General features: G+C 31.4%; 2 protein-coding genes across 2 annotated transcripts; both read left to right on the top strand.

The window, feature by feature from the left end:
- Positions 1-1282: 1282 nt before the first annotated feature.
- LOC132610163 (6,7,8-trihydroxycoumarin synthase-like) lies at positions 1283-3571 on the top strand. The gene is made up of 2 exons (XM_060324452.1): positions 1283-2210; positions 2856-3571. The coding sequence occupies exons 1-2, from the start codon at positions 1329-1331 to the stop codon at positions 3462-3464; spliced, it is 1491 nt and encodes a 496-aa protein (XP_060180435.1). The 5' UTR covers positions 1283-1328; the 3' UTR covers positions 3465-3571.
- A 12318-nt stretch (positions 3572-15889) lies between these two features.
- LOC132610926 (6,7,8-trihydroxycoumarin synthase-like) lies at positions 15890-18801 on the top strand. Its single transcript, XM_060325335.1, has 2 exons — positions 15890-16839; positions 18044-18801. The coding sequence occupies exons 1-2, from the start codon at positions 15955-15957 to the stop codon at positions 18650-18652; spliced, it is 1494 nt and encodes a 497-aa protein (XP_060181318.1). The 5' UTR covers positions 15890-15954; the 3' UTR covers positions 18653-18801.
- The last annotated feature ends 78 nt before the right edge of the window (positions 18802-18879 follow it).

Here is an 18879-nt window from a genome sequence, read left to right as displayed (position 1 = left end):
ACGAATTAAAAAAAAATAAGTTTAAATAAATTGAAATTAAGGGATGATTTATTTGGAGATTTGTTGTTGCAACCTAAAAAAGTCAAAGAAAAGATATGTGATCTGCAGAGATTGAGGGAGAAATTAACAAGTTGCATAAAAGTTGATTTGAGTACTGATAGGCACTACCATTATGTCATTATTCCACTAATATTTGGTCCCACTTTCACTTTCATATTCTCCTTAACTATATTATATGGTTCACATGAAATGATACAACAATAAAAAAATATGAGAAGTATATCATTTACATAAATAATTAGTTACAGTTAAGGTAGACGCAATCATTTGATAATTAAGATAGGAAAATCAGAAAAAGTAATATTTAAGTGTATTTTTTTATTATTATTTCTAGTTTTTAACTATAGACTTTTATCCCCTCTTATCACATCACAACATCTGGTCAGTGATATGTAAAATTTATAGTTGCAATGTCCATTTTTCCCATTAAATTATACTCTCTTCGTCCCAAAAAGATTGTCCTCTTTTGACTTGATATAAAATTTAAGAAATAAAGGAAGATTTTTGAAACGTGTAGTTCAAAATAAGTCTTAGATATTTGTATAGCTGTAAATCATCTCATAAAGTTAAATTATTTCTAAATATAGAAAGGGGACAATCTTTTTGTGACAGACTAAAAAAAAAAAGAACAATCTTTTTGAGACAGAGGAAATAACATTTCGATCTAATTGCTACACATCAATATTCATCACCCACCAATACTATGTTAATGTAGTAGTAAATTACACACATGAGAAGGATCTATCATCCAAAGACCTTTTTTTTTGGGATCTATCATCCAAAGACCTTTTTTTTGTCCTCGTTTAATTAAGGATTCGACTAATATACATTGATAACATAGTAAATTTTTGTACTACTAGTTTGATTTAACATGTTGCAACAAGTTGTCTGTCTTATTTTCTAAGTAATTAGTTCTACTTGTTATGGATAAGAGTTTTAAGTAATATACATTATTGGTGTAAATAGTTTTTACAATATCAGGTTATTTTTATATGATGTGGTAGGTAGCATATTTTACTTTTTACATTTCAATTTCTACATTTTAAGAAGGCTTACTATATCATTTGAATAACTTGATAGTGTAAAAATCTATTTTCACTAAGGGTATATAAAATTTAAACTTTATGCAAAATTATTTTATGTTCTCGGTGTACAAAAGTTATAAGCTCTCTACTCGGAAAAAAAAGAAGAGGAAAAACAACCCAAGATTCATTATATATATAAAAGACATTTGAAGTGACTATTATTTTACGAAGCTGGACAACAAAATGATGCTCTTTCTCCTCTTTGTAGGCCTTCCTATTTTTCTTATTTTTCTTCTTCCTAAAATCAAAAAGAGTGGCAAAAACAATCTGCCACCAGGTCCTATAGGTCTGCCATTAATTGGAAATTTGCATCAATATGATAGTTTAACCCCTCATCTCTATTTTTGGAAACTTTCCAAAATATATGGGAAAATCTTTTCATTGAAACTTGCTTCTGCTCAAATGGTTGTAGTTTCTTCACCAGAATTAGCAAAAGAAGTATTGAAGACACAAGATTTAGTATTTTGTAGTAGACCTTCTCTTCTTGGGCAGCAAAAATTGTCTTACAATGGTCGTGATATTGCCTTTGCACCTTATAATGACTATTGGAGAGAAATGAGAAAAATTTGTGTTCTTCATCTATTTAGTCTCAAGAAAGTACAACTATTTAGTCCAATTCGTGAAGATGAAATCTCGAGAATGATCAAGAAAATATCTCAACAAGCGAATACCTCACAAATCACCAATTTGAGCAATTTAATGATTTCACTAACTAGTACAATTATTTGTAGAGTTGCTTTTGGTGTTAGGTTTGATGAAGAAGCACATGAAAGGAAGAGATTTGATTATCTTTTGGCTGAAGCTCAAGCAATGATGGTTAGATTTTTTGTGTCTGATTTTTTTCCTTCTTTAAGTTGGATTGATAAACTTACTGGACTGACAGATAGACTTGAGAGGAATTTTAAGGATTTGGATGAGTTTTATGAAGAACTCATTGAGCAGCATCTCAATCCTAATAGGCCAAAATCCATGGAAGGGGACATTCTTGATCTTTTGCTCCAACTGAAGAAAGAGCAATCAACGTCAATTGATCTCACTTTGGAGGATATAAAAGGACTTCTCATGGTAATTTCCCATGTCTTGGATCTACCTACTACTACACGCGCTCGCACACACATATAATTATAATTTATATGCATATACACATATTTACATTTGTACACATGGAGAGGTGGTAAATGCGCAGGTTGGATCAAACATGAGTGGGTCAACATGAGTTATGATCCAATCCGTTCAAAATTTGCTTGAGTCAAAATGGGTCGGGTTAAGATAGGTCAAATGACGGATCATAAAACAATACGCCCAACATGACTCAACCTCATATCCTTTTGTATTTTGCTTTTTGGAAAAACTGAAAGCTAATTTATTCTTCTTACATTGTTAGCCTAAATTCATTCAAATTTTCATAAATCCCAATCTTTAAATTTAATTATGTACTATTTATGTTTGAGTTTGGACTGTAATATTGACCCATCTAGTTACACTATTTGGCCGTTTTAACCCAATATTTTAACATGTCATTTCAAATTGATCTGGTTAAGTCAAGTCAACAAACGTACAACCCGTTTAAATTTAGTCGGGCGGATTACTTAAAGATGGATTGATTTTGCCACCTCTAATATGTAGCACGAATGAGTCCTTTTTTGCCTTAAGAATTTCTCATGCATTATATTGACAAATTTGTCTTCTTCCCTGTCAATTTTTGTGTAGAATGTGTTAGTTGCTGGATCAGACACTAGTGCAGCTGTAATAGTATGGGCAATGACAGCCTTGATGAAGAATCCAAGAGCCTTGAAGAAAGTCCAAGTAGAAATCAGAAAATCAATTGGAAACAAAGGCATTGTGCATGAAGATGATATCCAAAATATGTCTTATCTCAAAGCGGTGATAAAAGAGACATTTAGATTATATCCACCAGACCCACTCCTAATACCAAGAGAATCAATAAAAAAGTCCACATTAGAAGGTTATGAAATTCAGCCGGGAACTATAGTTCATGTTAACGCATGGGCAATTGCAAGGGATCCTAAAATATGGGAAAATCCAAATGAATTTATACCCGAGAGATTCTTGAATAGCGATATCGAATTCAAGAGAGAAGACTATGAGCTAATTCCATTTGGAGTAGGAAGAAGAGGGTGCCCAGGGATTACACTTGGGCTTGTAGTCATAGAACTTGCATTATCAAATATTCTTTATGCGTTTGATTGGGAGTTACCTTGTGGGTTGAAAAAAGAGGACATTGACACAGATGTTAGGCATGGAATCACTATGCATAAGAAAAATCATCTTTGCCTTCTCCCTAAAAATTATCTTTAGACTAGCTAAATCTAGTCATAACGTAAGTTTTATTATATCCGTTAATAAATGAGTAGTGTGTTTCCCCATCACCTATGTTTAATTATATGGTATGCTCGATTTTGTGATCTGCCACTTTTCATTGTAATTTAGTTGCTATTTAATTTGCTAATGATAAAATTTCCCATCTAGCTCGAAAGGACCTAGGTGTTTGTTTTATAAAAATGAGTAATGCGTAAAAGTTTACGGTGTGATCTTGGTTCAATTTGTAATAAGTAGTTACGTACCATGTTACAGAGATAACATAATATATGTTAATTCATTTACATATATGTGATCTTTTAGATTGAAGGGCCGATCAACGATTTATATATGCCTGTGCAATAAATATTTACCCCATCAGTTTCTTTTTTATAAGTCATCACCATTAGGTTGTGAGCTTAGGGTGGAGGGGATTTGGTTTTGACTCCTACCATATAATATTATAAATAAATAACTTAAAGTAATTAGAGAGAGACCTAAGAATAAGCAGACCTAAGAAGCCTAAAGTATCAGATTTCATTGTGCATAATCAATGAAATTTGGTAAAATTAAGTTTCATCCTTCCATCTGATTTGGTGAGTTCTATTAAAGACGTCAAGATATATTGAGGGTGATGATAAGCCTATCTGGCTACCCGAGCAGAATGGAAAAATACTTTTCCACAAAGTCAGCTTGGAACACTTTTAGAAGATCCAGATCCACTACCTCAAATAAATACATAATAATAACTGAATTCACAATCAAATATTTATAAATATTCAGAGAATCTTTAGCTACATGTAGTTATACACAAGGTCTCTGCAAAAACTATTTGATTAATTATGACATTCTCCTCCAATTTTGGAATCTGTTTCCAACAATTATGTGAAGTACTCGTTCTATGTGAATGAAATGGTGATTGGAACATGGCTATTCCAGAATTACAGTCAAGTCAGATTCTCTTTTAGTGATTCAACTAATAAAAAGAGAAATTAACACCTTTGGCAAATTAAGGAGGACATTAATTGTTGGCAAATTAAGCTCTCATAATATTAGAAAGACTCCACTCTTACACAAGTAACATTACAAAAGGAGTTTATATAGGTGCCAATAGATAATTCTAGACTCAATGCTACTAAATGCTTTCACACTCTCATTATGAACTTGATCACCATCTCAGAAACACAAAATCATGCACCTAAATAACATCAACACTATGCATCTAATCGATCACATAGATATCCTAAAGGCCACATTGATAATATAAGTGCATAACCTTACAACATTCAAAATTATATTTTCAACAGACGTTCAGTTAATTCATTAACAGTTCCAGTTTAGCCACACTTTCAGAGAGGCCAAACAGTATTGCAGACCTGCTTGCTAATCTTCTTTTTCACCCTAAATAAAATATACTCTTCGATGAGGATATAACTTTATCTTCTTACATTATATCCATATTGAAGAGTACGAAGAACTTGTCAGAGCAAATTTGGAATCAAGATTAGAAAAGGCAAACTTATTTTTCATCCAGGCTGATATTTTCTCTCTATTTTTGGCTAAGTTGATCGCTCACTTGACCTTTATTGAGAGACCTTTGTATAGGAGAGAGGTGTCAAGTTGACGCTCTGAGCTGAATTTGGACGGGTCAAAATGAATTGCGTTAATAAATAACTTGGTTATTGATCCGCTCAAAAGTTACTTGCACTGAAATTGACTGGACTGAAATGGCCTAAAAAGCGGATAATAACCCATCCCAATTCTTACTACGTTTTAATTCCTTTGTTAGTTCTTTTATAATTTTTAATACCTAATAATAGAACTATCACTACAACAAAATATGCTTTTAGCGGCAATTAGTTAACGACAATAACTTAATTGCTGCTAATTGTATTCTAGAATCAATTATTACCGGCAATACCAAACTTTAGTCCCAATAATAAATGCCGCTAAAGGGTTTAACGACCTGGATCTAATGACATTTAACCAATTGCTGGTAAATGTTTTTGTGGTAATAACTGACCAAATTTATTTAGAAACACCCTCAAGTATGGAATACAAACAAGCACAAAAAGAAAAGTAACGTTAGAGATAGGAAAAGAGATGGAATACAAACAGGCATAAAAAGAAAAGTAACGTTAGAGATAGGAAAAGAGCAGTCAACAATTATTGTTGCATGATAAATGCACAAAACTGGGAGTTACAACTCTTCACAAATGACGTGATTTTTAATTTCCTTAACATAGATATAAATAAAATAAAATAAAAAGGGAAAAAAGTCAAAAAAATGAGAGTACGATGAATAGAATTCTTGGCCAAAGAGGAAGTGCCACATCACCAAAAAATTGACAAAAAAAAGGTAAATGTCAATGGAGGCCATAGAGTAGGGCCACATAAGATTGTCTATGCTTACATATCTTTTCTTAAATTTATTTAATTAATATAGAAAAGATAAAAATAATTAATAGCTAAAAAAACAAATATACAATGTAAATGAAAATAAATTATAAATCAAATTTATATGAAAAATACATGTAAGAAGGTAAATCCAAATTAAATAAGAACATTGCATATCTTTTTGTAGGTTTATACGGACGGAAATCTTCTGAAATTGTACTGGGAAGAGAAGTTAACGAAATTGTTTTTGTAAATCATAATCATAGATTTTTGATCTTACATAAGTCCTTTCACTTTTTATTCTTAATTAAATATTGTTCATAACAAAAAATGAGAAAAAGCATGTGTGTATATATATATATATATATATATATATATATATATATATATATATATATATATATATATATATATTATGGTAAAATAAGAAATTATTTAAAATAAGAAATTTCAAATGGTAACGTAAAAATAGGGGAATTAACAACAACAACATTAATGTAAAATAGGGAATTCCAAACAATATTTATTGCCATGAGCCCAACGGAATATCACCCGTCCTTGGTTGCCACCAATAATAATGTATATTTTAATTATTAATCCAGCAGTACAGGATGTATCGTCTATGTTGCTCGGTCTGTTTAGAACTGTTTTCGTATCCGTATCGAATTCTTAAAAAATGTACTAATTTTGGAGAATCCGACACACAATATTCCTCAACATTTTTGAAGAATCCGAACAATATAGGATACCGTCACAAATTGGCAGTTGGCAGAGTCTTGATTTGATGGCATTATGAAAAAATCACAACCCAGTGTTAATGCAAATAATAAGCATAAATCTAAAATAATTATTTTATGAAAAAAAAAACAAATAGTAGTGTGTTAACTCGGTATATGTACTATTAGAAGAAAATCACTACTCAATATTACTTCAACTTATAGAACCATGACCGAAAAAGAGAACTTATTGAGAGTAAATCAAGAGTTCACAAAAACAAAGATGTTTAAAATTTACGAGATATGTCTGGATCTTTGCCTCATCTTTCAGCTTAATCTTTCAACATAATTCTAAAGACGGAGTTGATAAAGTACATTCTCACGAGTTGGAGAAATGCCTTTGGCTGACTGGCATCAAAAGCAATCAATATATAATATAAAGCTAGGCAATAAAAAAGTGAGGTGGCATGTCTCAATGACCAGCATCACTATTTATCTTTTTTCTCAGAATTCTGAATTTTTTCCTTAATTTTCTGTCCCAAAAATTTGTAAAAATTATGGGCATTTATTTCATTTCTTGAAATCCCTCTATTATATTCCATTATTCCAATTAAGACTTATTAATGGGAACTAAATGCACAAAATGAAGAGAATAGAACGGCACCCTAACTTCTTTTTGTATGGAAATTAGTAACGGAAATCATAAGTTGAGGTTTATTGGCACATTAATTTTTTACTGTTATTAGTGTTAGTTTGCCTCTTCAACTTCATATCAGTTACCAATAATACCTATAAATCATCACATTGAAAACTTTTCATCCTTCATCCCGTCTCTTCTCCATACATACATCTCACAAACCTAAAACCTTGAGAAACCAGTTCTGTTGCAGATTTAATATCTGATACATTTGAGTTCTTGCCCCCGTCGATTCGAAATTTGTGGGTAACATGAAAAAGGAAAATTATTATTTCTGTTGCGGATCTGATATAGGGTTATTATCATTTTGTTCAATTCATGTTCATTGTGTATTCTTCCGGTTTGATTTATTTGTCTTTACATTGTTTTTTTTTTCATTATTTATTGTAAACGGTTTTTTTTCTTTTTCTTTGTTTTTTTTACGGGTGTAAAAAGATGTGCTAAATTATTTAAAGAATACGGATGTTGAATGGGAAGTTCTCACTGTATCGAAATTGATTCATAGTTTCATTATTTCTGCATATTAGAAGGGTTGGTTTTAGTTTCTGAAAAACTAATCAGTATATTTAATTATGTTGGTTTCGACAGAATTGTTTGATTAAATTCAACCCATTATGTCTTACTTGTGGGTTCACGACTTATTCCACAATGAAAAAGTATGAACTGTGTTCAAATAATTTTAAGCACGGATAACCTTATTTTATTAATATTCTAATAGGATAGTTTCAATATGAATTTATCAACTAACACGAATATGCTGAATTTCTTGTATGTACATGTTCTTTTAAAGTGTTTAGTAAACTTACTAATTACTTAGTGCTAAATAGTTATATGGGTTTGAGTTGGTAAGAATGGAGATCACAAGAATAAAACCATTCCAAGATATCTACTTTTGGCTGCGAATATTGAGCTCAAAACGAACAATAACTTAAATGTTTTTATTTTGTATGGCAATTTTTAGTTATAAGATTTAATTTATGTAACTTGGTTTTCTAACCTTATTTTTAATATTTTGAAAAGTATTAATTAGATAAAACTAAAATATACGTCATTACAATCCAAATTATTAATAAGTGTATATTAACCCTAAATGTATGTTGTTTGTTAGCATTTTCTTTCTCTCGGGAAAATGGAATACATCTAAATTAAATATTAACCTGGCCGTTTTGTAAATTTTCAATTTTTTTTAACGAGCGCACTTTTGTTAGCTTTTTATTTCTCTCAAAAAAAAAAAGAAATAATGTTTAAATTAATTATTAGCATGACCATTTCGTAAATTCTCTAACCTCTTTTACAACCGAACGAAGCGCGGACAAATTCACTAGTTATAAAATATTTGTACACTTTTTTCAAATCCCCTATTCATCCCAGTGACCCAATTCCTTTAAGATATATACTCTCTCCGTCTCATAATAAGTGTTTCCTTAGCAAAAAACACGCATATTAAGAAATCAATAATGCAATGTGAAGTTTACTGAATTACCCCTACATAATAGAAATAAATTATTATTTCCTCTTGATTAGAGCATGCACGAGTAGTAAATATTCGAAATACTTTTTTGTTCTTCAACTTCAAATTGATTAGATTAACACTTAGTCATATGTTTTTCTCTAATTTGATTTTTGTATTATTAGTATAGGCGGTACAAAAAAATTTCTTTCCGCAAAAAACATAGAAAGGACGAAATGAATTTTGAGAATAATCTACCTCTATGTGTCGTAGTAAATACAGTTTATATATATAAGCATTTCACTTATTTTTGGCTTTCTTATAGAGTTATATTTGGGTATTTAATAATTTTGTCCTTGTTCAAAATTTAAGAGAAGCCAAGAAAAAAGAATGAATAGGGGGAAAATATTTTTTCTAGCTTTGATAATTCTCCTCTTATAAATCTTCATCACTCTTTACTTCCTTATTTTTCTCAGTTCACCAACCTACATATAAATTATCACATCAGAATCATCAAGAAGAAAGAAAAAACATTTAGAAAAAGAAAGAAAAGTAGATACTATGTGAGAAAGAAGACGAAAAGAGGGAGGGTAATGGAAACTAAAGTGAGAATTGCAAAAATGATACGGATGTCCAAATTCCAATTCCCATCTCATGATTTCTCCTGCCTTATTTGACTTATTTATGAAGAAAAATATATACTTCACATTCCAATTGAATTCCGTGTTCATTATACATTAAATTCAATAGAAATAGAGGGGGGAAGAAAGTATTAAACTGGATTAAATTAATAAATTTTGGAGTTATTACTTATTAGCAACACAATTAATATTAAACGAATTATGATGAATGAAATAAACTCATGTTACTGCCCTCAATTTTCTACAAATCATCTAAAAGAATTATGTGTTGTCGTTTACATCATCTTCTTTAATCTTCATTGACTCGTGACATTATTACACATAACAACAACAACAACAATAATAATAATAACAAATATAGAAGGAGAAAAAAAATAATGGAGTAAATCATTTTTTTCCAAGTAAACGGAGAATACTAATAATAGAGTAAATCAGATTTTTCAAGAAAAGAAAGTAGAGAAACTCTGGGAGAAGAAGTAAATAGTAGTAGTAATGAGGAATGTAACAGATAGGCTGTGATTAATTTGATGCAACAGTTTTATACTTTTAGTCCTGATATAGGGAAATATTTCAAAGATTTTTTTTTAAAATATCGGAGAAACTTAACGCCACATATAGAAAGTAGATTATTTTTAGGAGAAAGGATAAATAACAGTACTAAGACTGAAATAAATAGGTTGTCATTAATTTGTTGCAACGTTTCATTCATCTTTGGAAGTAAAAAGCACATTTAACATAATTAAGAGAGTTTAATGATGGTTAGGCAAGCTGGATGGTTAGGCACATTTAACAACTATGTGCATTCCTTAGCAGGCAAGCTGGATGGTTAGACAGATAATTGCAGCAAGCAGAACTGTTGATCAGGTATCAGTGATTACTCAGCCTAATGAGAGTGTAATTTAGAACTATCTATCTACAACTTCTGGGAACTTTGGAAAGGGTCAGCTGGAAATGTTTGATCTTTCGTAATGATGCATGGCCTAAGACAATATTTACAATGTGGCTATGCTTTCATGGTCGACTGCTAACAGCTGATAGGCTCCTCAAATGGGGGATGAGGATGGAACCTGTATGTGTCCTTTGCCAGTCTCATGATGAAGATGGAGCACATTTGTTTGTAGCTTGCCCTGCCACACAACAACTCTGGGCAAGGTTGATGAATTGAATGCACAAGCTTGTTTGCTCTTATCAGACATGGACTCAACAACTAGCATGGATACTTAAGTGTGCTAAAGGTAAATCCCAATGTGCTCGGGTCATGAGAATGTTTTATGCTGAAGTAATTCATTCCATATGGATTGAAAGAAATCTGAGGATATTTGAAAAGAGAAGTCAAGATATTGAGAGTATTCCAAAGAAATAGCATATGTTTGCAATGTGAGGGCTGAACCAAGCACTACCAAATTGTTCTAGCAATACCAATTCTAATTTGTATTGCTCCTCCATGTAACTAGGCTAGTTGTAGTTGATGTAGTTTTCCTTTTCGTTTGAGATAGTTGGCTGCGATAGCTAAACTATGGTTATGTAATGTTTGCACTTGGTGATTAATAAAATGATAGTTATCAAAAAAAAAAAAAAAGAGCGAGTTTAATTAGTGATTTTTGAGTTTTTTGTTTTCCGGGGTAAATACATAAAAAAAACCCCAGCGTATAGCCAGATTAATTATGACGCACCAAGCCTTTGTGGGCGATCTATTACCCCTCCAGTCTTAATTTTTCAGTATTTTAGTACCATTTTTGACTGACGTGGCAAAAAAAAATTATGGCGAGTCACTGACAGTGATGTGTCGGTGACGTGTCAGTGACGTCAGTCAGAAAATGGTACTAAAATACTGAAAAATTAAGACTGGGAGGTAATAGGTCGCCCGCAAAGGTTGGGTACGTCATAATTAATCTGGTTATACGTTGGAGGGTTTTTATGTATTTTCCTTTTTTTTTAATAGCACATAAATGGGAAAAAATAGAAAAAATGCCAGAATTTGGAGGAAAAAAAAAAGAAAAAAGAAAAACACAATTGCTTGCTATAGAGAGGTGCCACATCACCTCTAAAAAATTAACATAAGGATTAGCTTAAAACATTTGTTTCCTCTAAAAACGTGTCATTTTCTGATGTAAACATGTCGAACTAACATGCAAATTAGCATAAAAATAGTAGATATACTAAAGAAAAAATATGAAAAACAAAAAAACAAAAGGGAAATAAAAAATACAAACGATTATTAGCCTTGAACCTCTCCCTTAGTGCAACTGTTTAAAATAAAAATAAAAATATCAAGATCCTAAATCTAAGAATAAGTTGAAAATTACTTCCTCATCAGCCGTGGAAATGGGACAAGTTTTCCAACCATATCATGAAAAGTCATCAATTACAATTAATCAACAACATTATAACCATGCAACGGATCAAATTGCAAGCTTTTGCCTTTTGTAAATAAGTGTATATGTAAGGATGAGAGAAACTGAAAGAAATGACCCGCAAAGGTGGCCAAATTTCTTCAAGAGCCCGTGTGAGATTCATATCTATATAATAAATAATATCCTATTTTGCAATTATCTAAAACTCTTATAATGTCCGTATTATAAAAAAAATAAATTACATGCAAAAGTTAATATAAAATTAGTAAAGTGCCAGAAATGTTAGAAACAAATATAGCATACCATCCAAAAGCAGAGTCCATTTGTCAATTAATTTAGTCAAATAGATACAAGGACCTTTCATCTCTTGACTTATTAGAAATGAAAATGACGAAGACAATTTGAAGAAGCAAGCAATTTGGCCAGCTTAGGACTGCAAATTCAGATTGGAATCATTTATAAGAGGAGCTTTCTTATAAATATCAGTTTTACACGGCATAAACTGCTCATTAATTGATGAGGTGCATGATGAGAACGGGGAATTGGGCTCTTCTCCATTTCCTCTCTCTATTTTCCCTAAGTTCTACATTAGATTAGAAACACATGACATGGATTATAATAAGATTTAATTGACTAAAGCAAGAAGGCTCTCTAACCATGGTTTATATAATTAATAACTTATCCATAAATATAGTAAAATATTTTCTCTCTCTTCCTATTTTAATATTCCATTTTTTTTCAATTATGATAGCTCTTTAATGGTGATATTTCCGGAATATATATAACTCTTCAGAAATATACAATTACCAATTAAATAATGGGGTCTATATTGTGTGAATTAGTAAGCATCATAATTGAAAAAATAGAAAAATATCACCAATTGAATAATGGGTTCTATTTATGCGTAGGGAAAAAATGAAGTGGGAAAAATAATCGGGTAAAGGAGAAAAGATATTTTACTGCGTAGAAAAAGTAAAATAGGAAGAGAGAGGAAATAATTTTAATATATTTATGGATAAGTTATTAATTATGTAAATCATGGTTAGGGTCTTGCTTTAGTTAATTAAATTTTAGCTATTAATTCCAACCCATGCCATGTGTCTCTAATCCAAGGTAGAACTTGGGGAAAATGGAGAGAAGGGAACCGGAGAGGAGCCCAATCCGAGAAGGGGGAGGGTAACCTTTTGAAACCGTAGAATAGCTCATAGAGGGATATTAAAGTACACCCAAACTTGCATGATTTATTTATGATTGAATTTTGATTATTATTTTTAAATAGCACAAATAGAAAAGAAATATGAAAATGGTGAAAATTAGGAGAAAAAAGATAAATCTGAATGGTGGGTATATAGAGGTGCCACCTCACCTTATCTATGCCTAGCTTTATATTATATATAGATTTGGTTAGCTTCAACACTCTTCATAAAATTGATTTTACAATAGATCCGACAATATTATTGATAATGAAGGCAATAAAAATCGACATTAAGACCAAAACATATGTACTTACTTTATATTGTGTTAAGCTAAACAAAAAGACGAAAGAAAGATAAAAAAGTTTCACCGAAATTATCATGCTTGGATTCATATAGTTCGTCAAAACATGAATTAAAAAGGAAGAAATAATGAACAGATAAAAAAATTTAATCATGTGTGAATTATAATTATTCAATAGTAAAAAATAGCAGATAATCAACTAATCAAATATGTGATGCAAAACTCCTAAGTTATAAGCCTGAAAATTCAAGTACATCAGTGTCGTAACAGCACCTAAAAGGCAGACAAAATAGAAAAAAAAAATGATACATAATTTTTATTTCGATAAAGGGTAGAAGAAACTGAAACATATTTAATTGTATCATAAGTTCCCAAACTCTTTGAGTTTGTGCCTGAAATTTCTTAGGGTTAACTTAATCTGATAAAATATTTTGGGGATAAAGTATGCTATGAAATACTTTGACATACCGTTCTGGTCCTGGTCCAAGAGATGTACAAATCAATGCTCGTAAAATTGCACAACCAAAAGTGCTCTCCCTGACGATATCAATATAAAGAACTTACTAGTGTCGATAACATTTCTTTCCATGCATCCGATTCCACAAGTCATTCTTCATAAACTTTATTGCCAAGAATGCTCTTTCACAAATATGTTCTTGTAACAATTTTAACCAAAACGTGACTTTTAAATTATTATTACTGTGCAACTATGTATTATGGGATTAGTCCTAGTGTTGTTGCATTGTTTTTATTTTAATCATTGTAATGTTTGACTAAGCACATTTAACCTTTAATTAAGTGTTTTAATTCTTTTGCTAATGGAACCCAAACAAAATAACGAGTTGTCTACTCTACAAAGAGTAATTCGGTATTTCTAATGTTACTCTCAAAACAAAAAATTTAAGTACAAAAAAAGAAAAGAAAACTCCATTCTGCCACTAATTTAAATTATCTGCCAGTATCAAGAAACTATTGTTCTCTCTTTGCTTAGTGGAATATCACAGATTCACAGGTATGGAAAAATGCAATAACACAAAATTTTTAAAAATGCTATTTTCCTTTTATTATTGTAGAGTGTCAAACAATTATAAGGCACTGTTTTTGGTCCATCTTGGTTTTAGCAATACATTTTTTTGCGCGGAATGCTCTTCAACGGCACTGGTCTTTAATTTTTACCCCTCAAATTGTTGGTCTTTAATTTTTGTCCTTAACCTAAAAACTCATGAGTTTCTGGTTCGAACCCTCGCTCAGTAAAAAATTAAAAAAGATTCGCAAGGTAGAGTTTTGAATTCAAACTCTACTTTAAAGTTACAAGGCAGAGTTTGGGCAAAAGTTTGCTTTAAGGCCTAACTTTTGCCCAAATGAGCCTAATTTTGCTACAAATCTCTACTTTATTTTTTTTTTACTGAATCGGGATTCAAACTCAAAATCTCAAAATATTAGGCGAAGACCAAAAATAGCAAAAATTAAAGACCACTGCCTTTGAAGGACAATCTTGCGAATGACCCTTAGAAGTATTGGTAGGCCCACTTTTTAAGAGAAAAAAAGCTAGGCCCACAAATTATAACAAAACATGGATTAGAAACCAGAGAAGCCCACAAGTTTACAACTTTTTGACAACCCTTTGCAGTTGTGTGAAACGTGTTCAAAACTTATATATAAAGCGATATGCGATCAAGGACGATATTCGACAGATCATTCTTACAGTTACACCACTGTAGGTAGCTCAGCCAGTTGGAGGCAGGGTGATATAGGTCAAAAAAATTAGTCAGAAAACATACACAAAAGCAATATTTAACAACTCTGTCATCACCAAACAATGTGGCGTAGCGATTCGGATATCAAATGAAAATTAAAAGAAAAAACACACACACATACTCGTGTAATGGTAATATTATGATTGTATGACTTTTAGATGAAATCACGGAGGGAAAAGCACAATTTTTGTTTGGCTAATTGAGAACCCTTTTAGCCACTCACATGCCAGAAATCACAAGCTACGTCATAACGGGAAGTATTTGATCATACGTCAAAAGTAATTAGCCACTCTAGATTAACTTCATGAAGACTAATGTAAAGTTAGTCAACTGATATTATAAAGAAATGTTTATAGGTTCAAAAAGATAATACGAAGCACCGGTCATAAAAAAATAATTTAGAATTCCTTTTTAGTTTTTCTTGATCAATGAATAATAAATCCAAATTTTGGACCCAAATGAAAGTTTTGATATTTATGAGTTTATTCCTTCCCCTTCTAAAAGGAAACAGTACAATATATTTATTCAGTTATCAAATTGCCTTGTCTAATGCTATGCAATCATTGGTGAGGCAAATATATAGATTGCTAGAGTACAAAGGTCATTTTTCAGGCTTTAATTATCGTGGCCTGTGAATTTTTCAGTGTCACTTTCATGAAAATCACCATACAGAAAGAAAAAAAAGTTTAGAATATTAATTATTGGAAAATCATTTGTCTCTTCCAATTTCATACTAAAAATCAAACTACCTCTCAAAATCAAAACTATTGTCCATAGGTCAACTTGTATCCCTTCCTATCTCCTATGTAATTGCCAATTTCTTTCTATTTGTATATTTTTAATATCATAAATATGTATTTCCTTTTTTGATATTAATATGGCCGTTGATCCAAAGTCCCAGCTCCTTTTACAATTACTATAAATGACAGAAAATTTTAATACAAGATATAGAAGACATTTCAAGTGACTTTGCCAAAAAACATGATGTTCTTTCCACTCTTTATAGCCCTTCTTATCATTATTTTCAGTTTCCTTCTTCTTAAAGTCAAAAAGAGTGGCAAAAACAATCTACCACCAGGTCCTTTAGGGTTTCCATTCATTGGAAATTTGCATCAATTTGATAGTTTGACCCCTCATCTTTATTTTTGGAAACTTTCCAAGAAATATGGAAAAATCTTCTCATTGAAACTTGGTTCTTCTACCATGGTAGTAATTTCTTCAGCAAATCTAGCAAAAGAGGTAACGAAAATACAAGATTTAACGTTCTGTAGTAGACCTTCTATTCTTGGCCAGCAAAAATTGTCTTACAATGGTCAAGATATTGCCTGTTCACCATACAATGACTATTGGAGAGAAATTAGAAAAATTTGTGTTGTTCATTTATTTAGTCTCAAGAAAGTGCAATATTTTTGTCCAATTCGTGAAGATGAAGTTTTTATAATGATCAAGAAAATATCTCAACAAGCTGCCACTTCAAAAATTACCAATTTGAGCAGTATAGTGATTTCACTAACAACTACAATTATTTGTAGAATAGCTTTTGGTATTAGGTACGATGAAGAAACACGTGAACGGAGAAAATTCGATGAACTTTTAAAAGTGACTGAAGAAATGTTGGCAGGTTTTTTCGTCTCTGATTATTTTCCTCTCTTAGGATGGATTGATAAACTCTCTGGAAAAATAAACAGACTTGAGAAGAATTTTAAGGATTTGGATGAGTTTTATGAAGGACTCATTGAGCAACATCTCAATCCCAATAGGCCAAAATCCATGGATGGAGATATTGTTGATCTTTTGCTCCAACTGAGGAAAGAGCAATCAACTCCAATCAACCTTACTTTGGACAATATAAAGGCTATTATCATGGTAATGAGCTACTCCATTTGTATCTATTATATGGCCGTGCTGGTAAATACTTTCTCACGTTCGGTGCTCACACCTAGATAAACATTTAACTTTACGAATTAATTAACAAATCGAAGTGAATATTCATATCAATCAATCATGGTTAGATGTTAAAAATTAGAGTATATGCAAGTTTACATATCGTTACATTCATTGGCTTGGTGGTAACACCAGGCATGCCTAAGTTTTTATGATGGTTATGTTTGTGGTACGATCATAATATAAAGATGGCTAGATTTTTGTTAAATATTAAAAACTTTTTAATCTTGTGGTATATACATGTCATAATATTTATGATCACTTAGTTAGAAAAATACTTTATTAATGGTATAATGAGAAATTTAAAAATTTCGAATACATGAAAAGATCTTTTTTAATTGATTGAGAAAAAAAAGGAGTCATATACATACATACATATATACTTACGTACGTACGTACGTACAAAACAGAAGGAATTTTCCCAAAATTTTTTAGAATCCGTATTCCTACACTAGTGCTGTATCTATTGTTTTAAGAATTTCAAGAGGTGAATACACGAAGGTTTTTCAACTTATAGTACTGTTTGCAAGAAAAATCGTCAATTGTTTTTTTTCTCATGACAGAATCACTCAGCCTTTTTTCTTAAAATGTCACTCTTGCCCCAAAATCCAGTGAAATTTATTAGGGAATATTCCTTTTATATAACTAACTTCGTTGGTAGTTTAAAATATTACACCTAATATTTTTACTTGTAAAAAGTAATGCTCATCTAAAAAGATTCATTACCCAAAAAAAAAAAAAAAATTAAAGTCAAGAAGGTGAGTGAAATATTTTACACCACAATGAAAGTTAGTGATATAAAAGCAAACGGAAGGAAGGTTATTGAAATTTTTCCTTTATATACTTCATCGGATTTTGGCAAGAATGATATCTTACGAAATTAAGGAACATAGGGTGAAATAATAAGTTTGGTAAATATTCACAGGTAGGAGACCAGCCCTTACCCTCACCACAGTGGTGGACTTTTGTTTATAAGAAAATAAATAAATGAAGTAATTAGAAAACTTTTGATTGTTTTCCTAAAATCATACTATACTTAGTTGTGTGCCTTTCGTGTAATTAATCCGAATTTCAATTGATATGACGATGTTGCATTGTAATTTTATCCTCGCACTTCCTCTTGTAGAACATTCTAGTTGGTGGAACGGACACTGGTGCAGCTACAGTAGTTTGGGCCATGACAGCCTTGATAGCGAACCCAAATGCCATGAAGAAAGTTCAAGCAGAAATTAGAGAATCGATTGGCAAAAAATCCATAGTGAATGAAGATGATGTCCAAAATCTTCCATATTTCAAAGCAGTGATAAAAGAGACCTTTAGACTGTATCCACCAGCTCCATTGTTAGTCGCAAGAGAGACAATGCAAAATTCCATACTAGAAGGATATGAAATTAAAGCAAAAACGATAATTCATGTTAACTCTTGCGCTATTGCAAGGGATCCTGAAATATGGGTAAAACCAGATTTATTTATACCTGAGAGGTTCTTGAATAGTGATATTGATTTTAAGGGCCAAAATTTTGAGTTGATTCCATTTGGAGCAGGCAGAAGAGGGTGCCCAGCTATTGCGCTTGGTGTGGCAACTGTGGAACTCGTACTTTCCAATCTTCTTTACGCCTTTGATTGGGAGTTGCCTTGTGGGATGAAGATTGAAGATATTGACACTGATGTTTTACCTGGACTTACTATGCATAAGAAACAACCTCTTTGCCTAGTTGCTAGAAATTATCCCTAGAAATTTAAGAAGACCAAACTCCAGTGTTAAATTTAATGCTTTCGTTAGTTATCCATGTTTATTATGGTCGTACAGTTTTATGCCCTCCATTTTTCGTTATAAACTTGTAATGGAGTAGTTGTTTCAATACAATTTCCCTTCTAGTTCCAGAGGATCTCGCGGAAAAAAAAAAAAAAAAAAAAAAACAGAGAAAAAGACCAAAATGATCCCTTATTTTTGGCTATGAA

The sequence above is a fragment of the Lycium barbarum genome, chromosome 9, assembly GCF_019175385.1.
Source record: "Lycium barbarum isolate Lr01 chromosome 9, ASM1917538v2, whole genome shotgun sequence".
Lineage (NCBI taxonomy): Eukaryota > Viridiplantae > Streptophyta > Magnoliopsida > Solanales > Solanaceae > Lycium > Lycium barbarum.
Note: the sequence above shows the minus strand (reverse complement) of the source record. Positions and strands in the feature narration are given on the sequence as shown.